We start from the raw sequence: 15855 nt of genomic DNA, 5'->3' as shown, positions 1-15855 counted from the left end.
ACTTCAGAAACCCTCGGTAAATAACATCAAACAGAAGTCAGTCTCTTTGACTGGAGTGAGCATAATGACTAGGTTAGCAAGTGTAAGTTTACAAAACAGCAGGCCTAGTCTGACACCCACAGTGTCTGATTGTAAGCATACCCTGTAGGGAAAAGGCCACTGCATGCTGCCCTGTCACGGAGCAGCTTCCACTTTATCTTTACTGTTGTAACAATGCACATAGCTCTGTATGCATTCAGTCAAGGGTTTCTTTATTCCACAGCCATATGTATGAATATATATCTCTGCTGTATATGAGCTGGAATATGTCCACAATTAATTATTACAAGTGTGCTCACTGTTTCAGCCTAAGTGTTTCTGTGAGTTATATATCAAAGAGTGTATTCTGTACGAGCACGCACAAGGTGTCAAGCGCATGGAGCCCAGGCTCTGGTGGCTCGGAGGAAGTGAGACTGCGTGATGGAATTTGTGGCGCTCGGGATCTGGTTTATTTTCCACCCTGGATTCCTGTCCTACCTGCAGGATTTTCCCAGGTTCTGGCTTCAATTAGTCTGGGAAGCTGTGAGTGGGGGCGGGGGGGATCTTAGGGGTTTAGAGGAGGGATAGAAGGTGGGGGCTGAGTGAGGGAAGGGCGACAGCGCTGTAGTCTGTCACACACAACTCAGCACAGCTGGGGAGATGGAAAGAACTGAAATGAACAGGGAAGGATGGAGAACGATGGAAGTCAAATCTAAAATGTTCAAACGGCTGAAAATAAAAGCTTTGGCTCGCAATGTGAAGATATTATTTTTCAAATTACAGAGTAATTATAACAGTGTCAGATCAAACAGCTGTGTTTTAATGGAGCTGATTCATAAAAGATGTATTCCAAATTTAAGCTCTCCAAAGAGTGTCATGCAGTCAAAAGGGGGGGCTGTCGGAATAATCCCAGGAGGTCTGACCCTCCAAATGGCAAACTCATCTGACAAATGAAACGCTCTGTAATCAAAGACCAATCACATAATTGCTCTATTTTGCCACTAGCTCAACCATCTCCTGCCAGATTAGTTGTTCAGAGGAGAAACTTGATATGCTGGGAAGTTAAACAGATGTTCAGAAGAAAACAAACTAATCCCCCCCAGAACAAGAACACATCATCAAGATAATATGTTCTAATTTAAGAGCGCTAACTCCGGTTATGTCCCTCCACACGGGAACTCAACGAAAAACGAAAGCGCTAATGCAGAGTCACGTTCACGCAGTCCACCTCTCAGCGAGAAAACGAAGAAGACTCGTCAGTCTGGCATCAAAGATTATCACCAACTTGATGTTAGAGCCGGGGAGAGTGTGCTGAAGTACTCTTGTCTTTATCGGCTCATGTTGCATATACAGACAGGACCTCACACGGGAATTTGTTACACAGTGTTTGCATGCACAAAAATGTCCGTGGCTCCTCGCAGCCCTGCACTGTTTAAAGATTCCAAGTCAAGAAGCAATAACTGAAGGAGAAGCCATTTCTCCTCACCCATTTATATTGTGCAGCTCACTTTAAACTTGGCTACGGCTCAGTCATGACATCAACTGCTTGAGGCGTGAGAAAACGCTGTTTTATAAGCTGAGGCGACGGGCTCTGAATTCTTCTTTCCTTATTGTGTTTAGTTTAGCCTCACAGAGGCACAAAGGCAAGGGGTCCCCTTGCCAAACTGTCTCTATATCAGCTGATACTCTGATCAACACTGACAACGTGAGAAATGACACATTTCCGCTGCATAGTTTCATTTCGCAGGGCCATCGTCACGGAGCACTTAGGAATGGAGGAATGAAACATCAGGGGGATTAAAGTTGGAAGGAAGTAGATTTTTTGGATGGGTCCCAAGTTCCCCTCACTGTTGGAGAGTGTAGCCCCTATATTTTATGACATAGTCTTACATACTGCGGTCTGGGACTGATTCGCTTTTTGAAAGTGGGTCAGTACAGGCTGGAAGAAGCACTGCTCGTGTTCATTGCTCCAGCCAAAAGGAGAATAATGTTCATTCAAATGGAAAACTTGTGCAGGAGAATAGAGCCTTATGTAAAGGACTGTATGCAAGTGACCCCTGTCCAGCATGCAGAGCTGAATGCATATCCAGGACTTTAAATGCACACATTCATCTGAACATGATCGCCACACAGGCAACACCACGAATACTGGAGGTTTTAATCAACGTGGCACTCTGCTGTTTGCCTTCCTGGACCATTACACAACATTACTATCTCACTGCTGGCCTGTCCTCATACACTTTGCATATAAACAGGGCAGATGAAAGTAATTATCTGTGAGCCACGGCCCCGCTCTTTCATATCACATGGTTAATTAGTTGCTTTTAGCCCTGCATCATCTGGAGCTGGTGGTCTTTCAACTGGCGGGGAGGCGGAGACCTTGTAAAACTGCTTTTAACGAAACAACATCACTTTCTCCGGTGCCCTCAGTGGTTGTTTACAATATGTGAGCAGAGAGCAGGACCATGAAATACCATGCATAGTCAATAAACATTTAGCAGGATTATAAAGTATATTTAAAGTGGTGCCTCTCTGCTGAAGAGGGGCTTATCCTTCCCTATTGGCTGATACCTTTTCAGATATATTATGAGTGTGGCTCTGGGTATGGTGATGCTGGTACACAGCATCACCAATCCAGCCACTAGTGGATGGATTGCCACTAAATCAGACATCCATGTCCTCCCTTGTGATGAACTGTAAGTAATAGCAGATTAACTGATCATCAGCAAGTGTGACCACCTCTATAAAAGCAGAAGTTTTCTGGTCTGTATCATGTGTGGACAGCTCAGCAAAGGTCAGAGTGGACAGTTATTCAGAGAAATGGCAAATAAAAAAAAACAAACACCCAAGAGCTTCAGACTCCACAGGGCTCAGCGAGCATGTTAAATGTTAAACTTCATGACAGTATTAATAGAAAAAATCCTGAACAAGTATGGTTTGTTTGGAAGGGTTGTCAGGAGAAAGTGTCTTCTCTCTACAAAAAAAACCTGGCAGCATGACTGCATCCGACATCTGAAATGATGTCCTTTGAACAGATGAGGCCAAAGTGGAGATGTTTGTCCATAAAGCACACAGCCACATTTGTAAAAACCAAACACAAACACCTCATCACAACTGTCAAGCTGTTGCAGTGTTGGAGGGGTGATGATTTGGGCTTGTTGTGCAGCCACAGGACCTAGGCACATGAACTCCTCTATATACCAAATTATTCTAGAGTCAATGGCCATTATTAACATTACTGGACCAGTTTATAGGTTGAGGTCCAGTAATTTGCAAATTCTAACATGCCCAGTTAATACAGTGACAACACTGCATCTATAACCACGTTATCATAGCCATTGCTGCTGCACACTAACTTGCAACAATACATTTACTTGCACTGTTTGGATACTAGATGTTCATCAGGCAACTGTGCATTGTGCATATGAGCACGGTCATTGTGCAAAACAATACTGAGTCTCAGAGCTGCAATAATAACTGAAACAAAAGTAATTTTACAAATGAAAATTTATATTATATGTTTTGACAAGAGTTGATACAAGAAAATTATAAATTACCACTAAGATAAACTTGAGTGAGCTATCTTCCTCCCAGAAAAATTCCAATACTGTAAACTTCCCAGTGGGCTAATTTCCTGCAGGACTGTTGCAATGAATTGCACAATATTACTAGGTGTTCCTGTCATTTACGCACCCTAGTATAATGGTGATTTGTTAAAAAAAAACATGAGGGTAATCCTATTTTTGCACAAAAAAAAAGGGGGGGGGGGGAGCATGGCTGTGAGCCATGAACAGTTTTACTGCACGTAAAATATGCAATCAAGTGCAGTCGTCCTTTTGTCAGATGTTAATCCAACCCATTCAAGTCAAGATCTGAAGGGAAGGAGAGCCAAAGCAGAAACACGTTTGACTCTTGCTGCATGGTCATCAGATACGAGAATAAAAGCTCCCTCGTGAATGGTCATTCTGCATAAATATTAATCATTTAAATAAACAGGATCAAAAACCCGTAAACGTCCACATGTTTACCACATCGTCAGCACAATTAGAAATGAGAACTGGTTTACTGAGAACATCTGATTTGACTGTGTTCATGCTTCTCAATGTCTGTAACACAATGAGCACAGTGATTTCACTAAACTGCAATTTCTTGCAAAATCTCATCAAAAGCCTATCAGGAACTGGATCCACGCGGTAAACAGTCTGCACTGCAGCGGCTCTGCTTGTAATCATATGGCTACAATTGTTTATCCATGTCGATGCAGGAAGTTTTGAAAGGCTTATTACATTAAAAAGTATGTCCTGTGTTTTTAAGCTTAAAGGATAATTCAGGTTTATTGCAGCTCGGCTTTTATTTAGCTAATTTTGGCTTCCTGTTCCTACTTAAAATAATAGCGCGCAAAATTGGTCAGAAGAAGGCTGAAAGGGCAAGAAATGCAGGGTCAGGCGATCACACTGATTTCACACAAATTTCCTGTCACTGGAAACATGTTTTGTGTAAAATTATTACACAAAACATCCATCCCAGTCTACAGACCAACATCCTGGTTGTGTTTGCACGCAGCCCTCTTGTGCACTGAGGGATTATTATTGACACTTTATGCTTTCTTTTAGTTTTAGCACCAAATAAAATGGTTATGAGAATCTGGCTAAACAGCTGTCTTTTTTCTTCCCCCAGTGGACGTCAGCACATTTCTCTGGTGAGTCCAATGTCTTCATAAGTGACAGAAAAAAAATGGCCAAAGCTAAAAAAAATAAGGCTCATGTTTTTAGAGAGGAATGATCATTTAAACTGCATAACATATCTAGAGCCAGGATGAATCATGGATGATGGCGTTTTGAAGGCAGCAGGAGGTATTTAGCACATACGAATGAAGTAATACTGCAAAAGTAAATGATAAGGTTACATCCTTTCAATCCAAAGCCCTCTGAATTTTTTTTCTTGAGGGTCTCTGATTGTCAGCGGGGAGTGGAGAAGGGTCCGTAGGTATTTCTTAGATCTTTTTTAACGGAGGGAATCTACCCAGTCGGGTCTGCAACCCCCTAAAGCTCAAATACACACATGTGTATATGCATGTGGGAGGGGGTGGAGGTAGTCAGCTGGAAGCGTTGACAGCTACAAGTGCAACCACCAAGAACCAGGAAGTGCCGGCAGATCTGTGGGCTGATACATGAGTTCGATCCTGCATCTCTGCACAAAGCCAGCCTGCTCCAAAGGTGGTTTACATGCCAGTGGAAGTGGTGGGGGAAAAAAATGGGTGTTTCAGCCTTGATGACAGCTGGGCCTTTTGTTGATAGAGGACATACACCCTTTCATATTCTGGCTGCTATGTGGGTGAATTCGTGTCCAGGAAGAGCTTTTTTTTTTTTTTGAGCAGGTGAGAGACGTGATATTCAACAGTTTCCAGTCAAAAGTGTTTTACTATGTTCAAAAAGAGTAATATGGTGATATCAACTTAAAAACAGGTAAACAAAGCATCCTGGTTTAGCATCTTTACTTGGCTTGTGCTGACCCCCACAGGAGCTGCAGAGCAGGGCCTTCCAGCAGCTTGGAAATCAGTGTCCAACTCTGAGTCGAGATGTGAAACTAATGGGAAGGTGAACTATTCCACTTCTCCACAGAGTTCAGGGCAGCTGTAACGCTATAATCATAAAAGATGTAAAATAGCACAGCTCACCTGGTTGATGTGTTTGAGTTTGTCTATGATCTGGCTGATGACCGGCTCGGGAGGCTTGCTGCTCCTAGACTCTGAGCTGGGGTGCTGCCGTTTTAGGCCAGGCCCAGGATACCTGAAAGGACGGGAAGAAAATGTTCAAATAAATAAAATGAATGCTGAAACTTTCTGAAGGGCTTCAGGGACATCAGGGCAAGCTACCTTTGTGGAAGGCACTATGAAATGACCATTGCTCCATCACTGGGTGATGAACAGGGTGTTTATCACCATCTAGTGTTGATAAGATGAATCGCAGGTCTTCTGAATTTTAGTTTCATGGCCAGTCTGCAGAGCTGGAACGTTCATTTTGTAAATGAGCTCTGAGTAAAGGACAAATTTTCTCTCACCAGAGAAGTTACAGCTATAAATTTATAGGCGGCTTCATATTTTTCTAATATTTGATGTTTAAAGACTGCATCATCCTTCTCACGCACATTATAAGATAAATTTAACTTGGGCATCTACTTTCCAGAGAGAGGAGGCTGTTACATACTTCATATTCTGACATTTTAAGTCTTTCCAGGGGGCGGCAACATCCTCAAAGATCTTTAACTATCATGCAAAGTTTGGCTGCTGATTAATTTCATGCATATTATCTGCTCAGTTAGTGACTTTTTAATCATTTGAAGTTAATGAGGGAACATTAGCAGAGATGTATTTTTGTCCTGCTCGAGCTCTGAGGGTATATTTAGGGAGAACCAGCCCACAGGCAGGTTCTTACATGTCTCAGTGCACGACTGAGGAAATGCTGCTCTGTTTACACTTGTGTACGTTATCGAGAGGAGGGGCTGGTGTGTCTGAAAGGTAGATTTCTCCACAGCTGTTGTCTTTCATGTTCAGACTTTCCTGCAGGTGTTTTTTCACTTCTGACAGTCCTAGGATTTAACCCCTTCCCACCACACGCTCCTCGTAGCTCGGAGGAGACAGGCTAATTCTGCGTGACTGAGACAAGCACGTTTAGGTGAACTTGAGTCAGGGCTTGACATACTGTATCTTTGCTGCAGTGGTATGAGTGTTGGTGAGACTGGATGTCATACTGCAGTGTAAATGTCATCTGTGTGTTGTCGTAAATGTTGAAAAGATGAAGGACAAATGGGCCAGAGTGGGAAAATTATTATAGAAGATCAGCAAGAGCAAAAAGGGCCTTGAAAAAAATATATGTGTTTGTGTGTGTAGCTGTGTAAAGTATGAGGTCATCCTTTGTTCTCTCTCTGTGAATCAGCCCTGAGCGCACCCCCCCAAACACACACACACACACACACACACACACACACACACACACACACACACACACACACACACACACACACACACACACACACACCTTTCAGCCGCCACCTCTTTTCATCAGTCTTCCGTTCTCCTCCAAGTCAGACTTTTCATTAAACTCAAATTACATTTCCCCAGTTATTTATTCTTCTTATTATCCGTGATCTCATCCCTTCTTTGCAGCTAATTATCACATGAATAATGGAAAAACGTGTGATCAATTAAGCAGAGGAAAAGAGGAAATATGGTTAGAGGAGGGAGGATTAGGAGAGGGAGATTTTGAGTGAGGATAAGAAGCTGAGGCAGGTTAATGTTTCACATGATAAGTGCCTGTCAGATAATTTTACCACAATATAATTTAGCGTGTATTGCCATTAAACTATTTTTCGCTGCTGATAGTCTCAGTTGTTGACTCTCGTCTCGTTATCCAATCCTGTTTGTGTTATTGTTTGCTGCCAGCAGAGCCGATCCGATCAGCTCACATTTGTGATGACTTAATCTAATCTAACACCAATTACCACGCCATTAGGTCCAGTCGGGATGAGACTGCCACCTCTCGCACTAGAATAAACAATACAAGTTGAAGGGACAAAGAGAGAGTCCAGGTGAGGAAGCCTGACACTCTTCACACCACCTGATGGATCACACATCCAGGTCCACACGTGAAGACAGGGCAGAGGTCAGTTTCTGTGGTGTGTTAACAGCGTGGTTGTTACTGTTCTTTTGACTTATTGTCATGTTGAGCAAACACAAGTTTCAGATCTCATAAAAAGAGCTGCAGTGGGCCGCGTTGTGGGTGGGTGTAAGTGGCTGGACTTTAATGTTAAACAGGGCCTATTATGCTAATTTCAAGCTCCATACTTTTATTCCTGGACTCTACTACAGTAGCTCTGCATGATTCAGGGTTCAACATAATTCATATTATTCCTTAATCCTTCCCTTTCCTTTAAGGCAGCTTAAGCTAACTCTCTTCCAATCGGCTGCCCCTCGTAAAGGACAGGTTTAAACAGCAGGTGAGCGGAGTTGCTTAATTTACATCATAGAGAGTAAAGAGTAGAAAAAAGTCTTCAACGTGTTTAAAGCAGTCTGAGGCCTGAGCTTATGGCTGACATGGATTATTTGTACATATGCTGAAGTCATTAATTGAAACTTTGACCACTTTTAACATGAGTATCCACCCCTGTAACAGTATATGCAGTACCAGTCTAGAGTTTGGACACACTCACCCACTGTGAGGGTGTCCAAACTCTTGTCTGGTACTATACACATTGATCAAAAAAATTACAGGAACACTTTGAAAACACATCAGAGCTCAATGGAAAAAGAAATCCTGCTGGATATCTGTACTGGTGTGGACTGAGTAATGTGTTAGGAATGAAAGGATTCACATCGTTTGATGGAAATGAAAATTATCAACATACAGGGGGCTGAATTTAAAGATATGCCCGAAAATCAAAGTGAAAAAAATGCAGCACGCTAGAACATTTTGTCGAAATTTCATTACATCAACTCAAAATGATAATCAGTAATTTGTATGGCCCCCACGTGCTTGTAAGTTTCTACGGCCCTGTCCAGCTCTCCTAGAGTAACTGCCTGTCTCCTGGAATCTCCTCCATGCTCTTGAAACTGTGCTGGGAGACACAGCAAACCTTCTGGCAATGGGACGTATTGACGTGCCATCCTGGAGGAGATGGACTCCCTGTGCAACCTCTATAGAGTCCGGGTATCACCTCATGCCACCAGCAGTGACACTGACCATAGCCAAATGCAAAACTAGAACATTCAGAAAAGATGAGGAGAGAAAAATGTCAGCAGCCTCCACCTGTAAAACCATTCTTGTTTTGGGGGTTGTCTCTAGTGCACCTGTTGTTAATTTCATTAACAGCAAAGCAGCTGAAACTGATAAACAACCCCCTTTGCTACTTAACTGATCATATCAATATCCCAGGAGTTTATCTGACTTGTAGCTATACTCTGATTAAAAAGTGCTCGTTTAATATTTTGAGCAGTGTACATAAAAGTATAATGATCCCCCTTTAATGTTTTCTTGAAACTTGTCTCTTGGTCAGTCCACTACTCCAGGTTGAACTTCCTCAGCAACTGTGGATGGATTACTGTGAAATTTGGCTTAGTTACCCTAGATGCACAGACAGAACATGATACTGACTATGAGGATCACATTGCTTTAGCTTTAACCCATGAGGTTAATGTTTGGGGGGTGGAGTGAATAGTTCTGGGAGATTTTTTTCTTCCCTGTAATGAGTCCCTGGCCTTAAAAAGTTGGGAATCCTGGTTAAATAACAATGGGGTGAAATCTGCTAAGGAAACTCGTGTTTTCCTCAGAGTGGAACCACTTTTGGTGATACTTTAGCTTTCATCACCTTCAAGTATCACCAGATTTTATAATTTTTTTTTTGCTGTACACCTTAAAAATTAAGAACATTCCCATTAGGCTGTTGTACTGTAGACTCTTAAGACTCCTATAAATAATTTAACAGACTGCCAAAGGATGACAGTACGTATGGACTATGTGGCAACCATTGAGGCTGAAAACTGAGTTCTAAAGTGTCAAAAAACTCCAATTCCTATAGTGGCCACTTGCTGGCTGTGACCTAGAGCTCACCTCCACCAATCAGAGTCAGTAAATTGGACTCTCTGTGTTTATGCTCTTGCTGCCTTTTGCAGCATTTCAATGGAATTATCTGACAAATATTATTCTTTTCTGTTACAGAACATACAAGAAGTTTGTACTTCAGTTTCACTGTCTATTTTTTAGCACTAATTAGCAGTTACACTATACTGCCAAAAGTATTCGCTCGCCTGCCTTCACACACATATGAACTTGAGTGACTCACCTCATCCTCCCTCACCCTCAACACTGGATCCCCCCAAGGCTGTGTGCTCAGCCCTCTGCTGTACTCACTGTACACCCATGACTGCGAGGCCACGTCAGAGTCCAACGTCATCATCAAGTTTGCTGACGACACTGCTGTTGTGGGACTAATCTCCCACAATGAGGAGACAGCCTACAGGAGAGAGGTCTCCCGCCTGGAGAACTGGTGCCAGGAGAACCACCTCCTGCTTAACGTCAGCAAAACGAAGGAACTGATCGTGGACTTCAGCAGGAAGCAGCAGAGGGACTACCATCCACTTGTCATCAGTGGTGCTGAGGTGGAAAGAGTGGACACTTTCAAATACCTGGGAGTGACCATCTCACAGGACCTGTCCTGGACTCATCACATAAACATCACTGTGAAGAAGGCCAGACAGCGTCTCTACCTCCTCAGGCGGCTGAGAGACTTCAAGCTCCCACTCAAGGTGCTCAGGAACTTTTACACCTGCACCATCGAGAGCATCATGCGTGGGAGCATCACCACCTGGATGGGAAACTGCACCAAGCAGGACTTCATGGCCCTAAAAAGGGTGGTTCGTTCAGCTGAACGGACCATCAGAACCACCCTCCCCAACCTGCAGGACATTTACACCAAGCAGTGCAGGCTGAGGGCCATGAAGATCCTAAAACAGCCCAGCCACCCCGGACACTCTCTCTTCTCCCTGCTCCCATCAGGCCGGCGTTACCGCTGCCTGAGGGCTAAGACTGAAAGGTTGAAGAAGAGTTTTTACCCACAAGCCATCCGTCTGCTCAACTCTGAGCCCTAACTGGACCATTATTGCACAGTGTAAATATTATAATTTATAAAAGTGTGTATAGTGTATAGTATATAGAGTATAGTGTATAGTGTGAATTACTTTTTTTTATTTTTATTCTTCTTATTTATATGTGTGTGTATATATGGTTGCAGGTACAAAATACATTTCACTGTGCATTGTACTGTGTATAACTGTGCATGTGACAAATAAACACTATCTTAATCTTAATCTTAACATCCCGTTCTTAATCCACAGGGTTTAATATGATATTGACCGACCCTTTGCAACTATGACAGCTTCAACTCTTCTGGGAAGGCTTTCCACAAGGTTTAGGAGTGTTTATGGGAATTTTTGACCATTGTTGCAGAAGCACAGTCTCTGCTCTAAATCATCCCAAAGGTGTTCTAGCAGGTTGAGGTCAGGCCAGTCAAGTTCTTCCACACCAAACTCACTCATTCATGTCTTTATGGACCTACTTTGTGCCCTGGTGTGCAGTCACATTGGAACAGGAAGGGGTCATCCCATTAATAATTGTCCAAAGTGTCTTGGTATGCTGAAGCATTAAGAGTTCCTTTCACTTCTGAAAAACAATCCCACACCATAATCCCCCCTCCACCAAACTTTAAACTTGGGACAATGCAGTCAGACAAGTACAGTTCTCCTGGCAATCACCAAACCCAGACTCATCCATCAGATTGCCAGATGGAGAAGAGTTCATCACTCCAGAGAACACATCCAGAGTCCAGTGGTGGCGTGCTTTACACCACGGCATCCAACATTTTGGATTGCACTTTGTGATGTAAGGCTTGGATGCAGCTGCTCAGCCATGAAAACCCATTCCATGAAGCTCTCTATGCACTATTCTTGACCTAATCTGAGGTTTGGAGCTCTGTAGTGACTGATTCTGCAGAAAGTTGGTGACCTCTGCACCCTATGTATCTGCTGACCCCACTCTTGTGATTTTAAGTGGTCTACCACTTTGTGGCTGAGTTGCTATCATTCCCAATCATTAGCACTAACAGCTGACTGTGGAATATTTAGTAGTGAGGAAATTTTACAACTGGACTTGTTGCACAGGTATCATCCTATCACAGTACCACGCTGGAATTCACTGAGCTCCTGAGAGCGACCCATTCATTCACAAATGTTTGTAGAAGCAGTCTGCATGCCTAGGTGCTTGGTTTATACACCTGTGGCCGTGGAAGAGACTGGAACACCTGAATTCAATGATTTGGGTGGCTGAGTGGATACTTTTGGCAAAAGAGTGTATGTGTGTCTGTGCAATGCACCCATACAATTTACAGATGCAGCTTGCTAACCAAGCTGATAACTTAGCACTCTATCCTCTCATCCTTTCTTCTTCTTACTACTCCCTTTAGGGTCACCACAGTGGATCATCTGTCTCCATCTCAGCCTATCCCTAGCATCCTTTTCTGTCACACCAACCCTCTGCATGTCCTCCTTCACTACATCACTGAATCTTCTCTGTGGTCTTCCTCTTTTCCGCCTGCCTGGCAGCTCCATATTCAACATCTTTTGTCCAATAAATCCACTATCCCTCCTCTGCACATGCCCAAACCATCTTAGCCTTGCCTCTCTAACTTTGTCTGCAAACTGCTCAACCTGAGTGTCCCTCTGATGTACTCATTTGTAATCTTGTCCATCCTGGTCACTCCCAGTGAAAATCTTCAGCTCAGTCTGCTGTCTTTTTATCAGTGCTACTGTCTCCAAACCAATACACTATAGCAGGTCTCACTGCCATCTTGTAAACCTTCCCTTTCACTCTGGCTGCTATCATTCTGGTCCAAATGTGGTTATTTCTGCCTGCAAAAATCAACATGGCAGCAGCTGAAAATCTAAGTTTAGCTTTGAAATGCACAGTCCAGAAAGCAGTAGGTGACATCACAGTGGCTGCACCAAGCTTTTATATACAGTATATAGCGATGAAACATTTACACTCATACTGGCCAGTGTGCACCATCCATGTAAAAAAGAAAAATGCACAGACAAAACTGACACAAAGACTGAATTATTGCCCTTTACATATGGGCGAAGCCACCTTTGTGATATGCAGTTGAAGTTGTCTTTAACTATGAATTCTTTTAGCAAAGCAAAGCTCAAATGAAATATGAATTTAGGACAAAACATAAAAGACAGTCCCAGTGCTTTGTCAAAAAAAAAAAAAGTCAGAGAATAAGCTCAACTAGAAATGACAATGATTTTCCATTTTCTGACCTCTCCATCTTAATTTTCATGTTCCCAAAATGTTCACGGTTGACACTGAATCTTATCTGTAATCACTTATCACACACACGTGAATTTATGCTGTCATTAGATCCAAAAGAGGAATGTTTTGAGTTGATACGGCATTACATTTTTATCACAGTTATCGCTGTAATGCCCTTTGATGTGGTGAAAAGTGTTACTCCTCTGATCTGGCTTCCAGGTGTGATGGTAAACACGGCTGATAAAAGGCGCCTCATTTAGCTCCAAAGATCACTCCTCAAGTATCAGAGACATTCAGTACCCGACCCTTCCAGTGCTTATCCTCCCTACCCACCCGGTCTAAATTTATCTGCGTGAGACAATACCCTGAATGAATGCCACATTTGGCTCTGAAGAATGTCCTATCTCAGGAGATAATGGAAGATGATCCAGAACAAATCTCAGAGTGAAAATGTACCCCAGTGAATTTGTAGACATATGCCCTCGCAGGTGACATGGAGAATTGCTTGCCGCAAGACATTGTAATCTCTCCATCATTGTGTCTCCTTTTCCTGCCTCTCTGCACCCTCCTATCACACTGTTTGGTCCAGCTTGTAATCATCCCCTCAGGACAGCTCTGCCCCCTTGCCAGCCTGATGTCTCATCCTCAGACTCAGTCTCTTTTATATCTTTGTGACAAATTCTGTTTCGTCGAGTTTGAAGGAAGCTCTGAACTTATTCTCAGTCCTCCTCGGGAACAAGATTTAAAACATGCCGCAGTGCTTTTATTCTAAAACTTGTGCATCTACGTTGATTTAATTCCACACATAATTTAAAAGACCCCCCCCCCCCCCCCCCCCCAAAAAAAAAAAACCTGTGATATCTGTAACTATCTGAGCCAAATTGAAATTGGGGCCAGCTGACGGTGCAGGCAGAAGGAGAGAAGTTGTGATGTGTGAAGCCAAAGGACAGGGGTGAAATGAAATATTGTGGAAACCGAATGCTGTTCTGCAGGGTGCACAGGAGACGCTGGATGAAGGAGGAGAGAGCGATCGAAACGGCAATTAACTAAGCGAGAAGAAGGTGACAGCGTGCCTGACATTAATAACATCCCATAGAGCCAAAGTCAAGATTTACACTCACGCTCAGTGGGTGAGGTGGCGGTGGGGGTGCATGTGGGAAGCTCATCAGCTCTGGGAAAACTCGCCCTTCAATTCACCTACACTCCTAGATGTGAAGCTGGAGGGTTGGGAAATCAAGACTCAGAGGAAAGTGTTTGTGTAACCGATCATTTAGAGAGCCAATAAACCTGAGCTGACTGTGAAGTGTGGATTTGCAGTTTGCAGTGCATTTTCTAGCTGGTAATTTCAAACAAATGAGACCCTACTTTACCTGTCTGTCATCTCCTGCCCGTTCCAGCAGAGGGAGTGGTTCGCTGGAGCGGGCTCACGACTGCATAACGCCTCCCCGAGACCACTATAAAAGGAGCTGAAGCCTCTCAGGCTGGTTATGAACTCCCTAAAGTAGGAAGGAAATGTTCAACACAGACAGAGACAAAGATTCAAAACTTTAGTTAATATCAATATAACATTCACCAAAATAAGAGGAGCAGGAATTGTCCAAAAGCAGAAAAGGGAAGGAAAGAAGGAGGGAGAGAAAGTGTAAGAGAGGGAATTCAGCTTGATAGCACTGAAAGCAACTTGATTAGATCCCCCTGGAGAAGGAGAGAATAAAAGAGGCCAGAATAAGCAGTGTCTCTATTCCTAATTGACATTAATCTGGCCATTGTGCTGCTGAGGCCAGCAGCCCCGCTGGGCATTATTACACTGTTCATTTAAGCCTGTTACTGCATTAGAAGTGTTAAAAAAAAAAACAAAAAAAAACACTCAAGTGGAGAGAGACTGAGTGTCACACGGAAGCAGGGGGGAACCTGTCGACAGCATCAGGGGCAATATTTGTCTGTCAGAAATAAAATATTGCCCCTGCAGCGCCCTGGAGAGAGAGAGTGCCGCTCCATCATCTGAAGAGGTCTCGGTCTGGATTACAGCGTCTGATTTCCTCACCTGCGGAGGCCTGCCAAAGTCTCATCAGAGTCTGAGGATGAAGGCTGAGAACCGCGGGCTGCGGCGTCAGCGGGAGGCTGCGAGGGAGGGGAGCCGACGGAGCGGGAGGCACGCTGAGGAGTGTGTCCGCACATCCCGCTCACCTGCGCAGGAGAGGGGAGATTAGAAAAGAAGATTTAGGTTCCTCAGACCTCTTCATCCCACTCGTGCTACACTGCACCCACTTCCTGCTCCTAAGCCTCTTCATTCAAAGTCTTAATAGCAGTGACACTGCAGACGCTAAGAGCCTGTCAATAGCAAACCGCTGGCCTTACTCAGCTGAGCCCCTCTGCAAATTGTCATCTGTTTGGGATTGTTTATTTTTGGGAGGGATGAAAGCTGTGGGATTTGCATAACAAACAAGTCATTGTACCCTTTGCCAGCCTTGTTCAAATTTGTAATCATAACACTCCAAAAGCGCCGGCGTGAAAATAAGGCCTCTCATTTGCTGCTTCTTTCCCCATATAAATGCCATTGTGTTTCCATGAGGGACAACATAACAATAATAAATAAGGAGTCCCTCTCTGTCTCTCAGAGATAATGGACCTGGCACATTCTTTTCAGGTGCAATAAAAATGCAAATGGCTGTTAATGTTTAGCTTGTGGTTTAATGATTTGCCGGTGGTTTAATTTCCCTGGGGAATACTGGCCGGGCTTAATTCTGCCATGTAATGTTAACAGCTAATTGTGCCCAGCTCCCCTTTAAGTGAATAGGCTGGCATCACTGCCGCTGAATACTGATGGGATCTGATAAAGCAGCAACGGACATCTTCATCTGGTGCTAACTGAGGCCACATACACGCAGACACACACACACACACACAGAGCGAGAAATGCATGCACACACACAGATTTTCCAGCATAAACAAAAATGAATCATTTCATACAATTATTCAT

At 43.5% G+C, this 15855-nt stretch overlaps 1 protein-coding gene across 1 annotated transcript in view; it reads right to left on the bottom strand.

Annotated features, from left to right (window-relative positions):
* gpc3 (glypican 3) overlaps window positions 1-15855 on the bottom strand; it is a 133526-nt gene that overhangs the window by 30704 nt on the left and 86967 nt on the right. Inside the window, exons 4-6 of the mRNA XM_030739471.1 lie at window positions 14920-15062; window positions 14249-14374; window positions 5696-5807 (exon numbers count right to left, since the gene is read on the bottom strand). Of these exons, the coding sequence (XP_030595331.1) occupies window positions 5696-5807; window positions 14249-14374; window positions 14920-15062 (381 nt within the window). The remainder of the gene's footprint in view (window positions 1-5695; window positions 5808-14248; window positions 14375-14919; window positions 15063-15855) is intronic.

The sequence above is a fragment of the Archocentrus centrarchus genome, chromosome 10 (assembly GCF_007364275.1).
Source record: "Archocentrus centrarchus isolate MPI-CPG fArcCen1 chromosome 10, fArcCen1, whole genome shotgun sequence".
Classification (NCBI taxonomy): Eukaryota; Metazoa; Chordata; class Actinopteri; order Cichliformes; family Cichlidae; genus Archocentrus; species Archocentrus centrarchus.
This window is presented reverse-complemented; position numbering and strand designations above follow the sequence as displayed.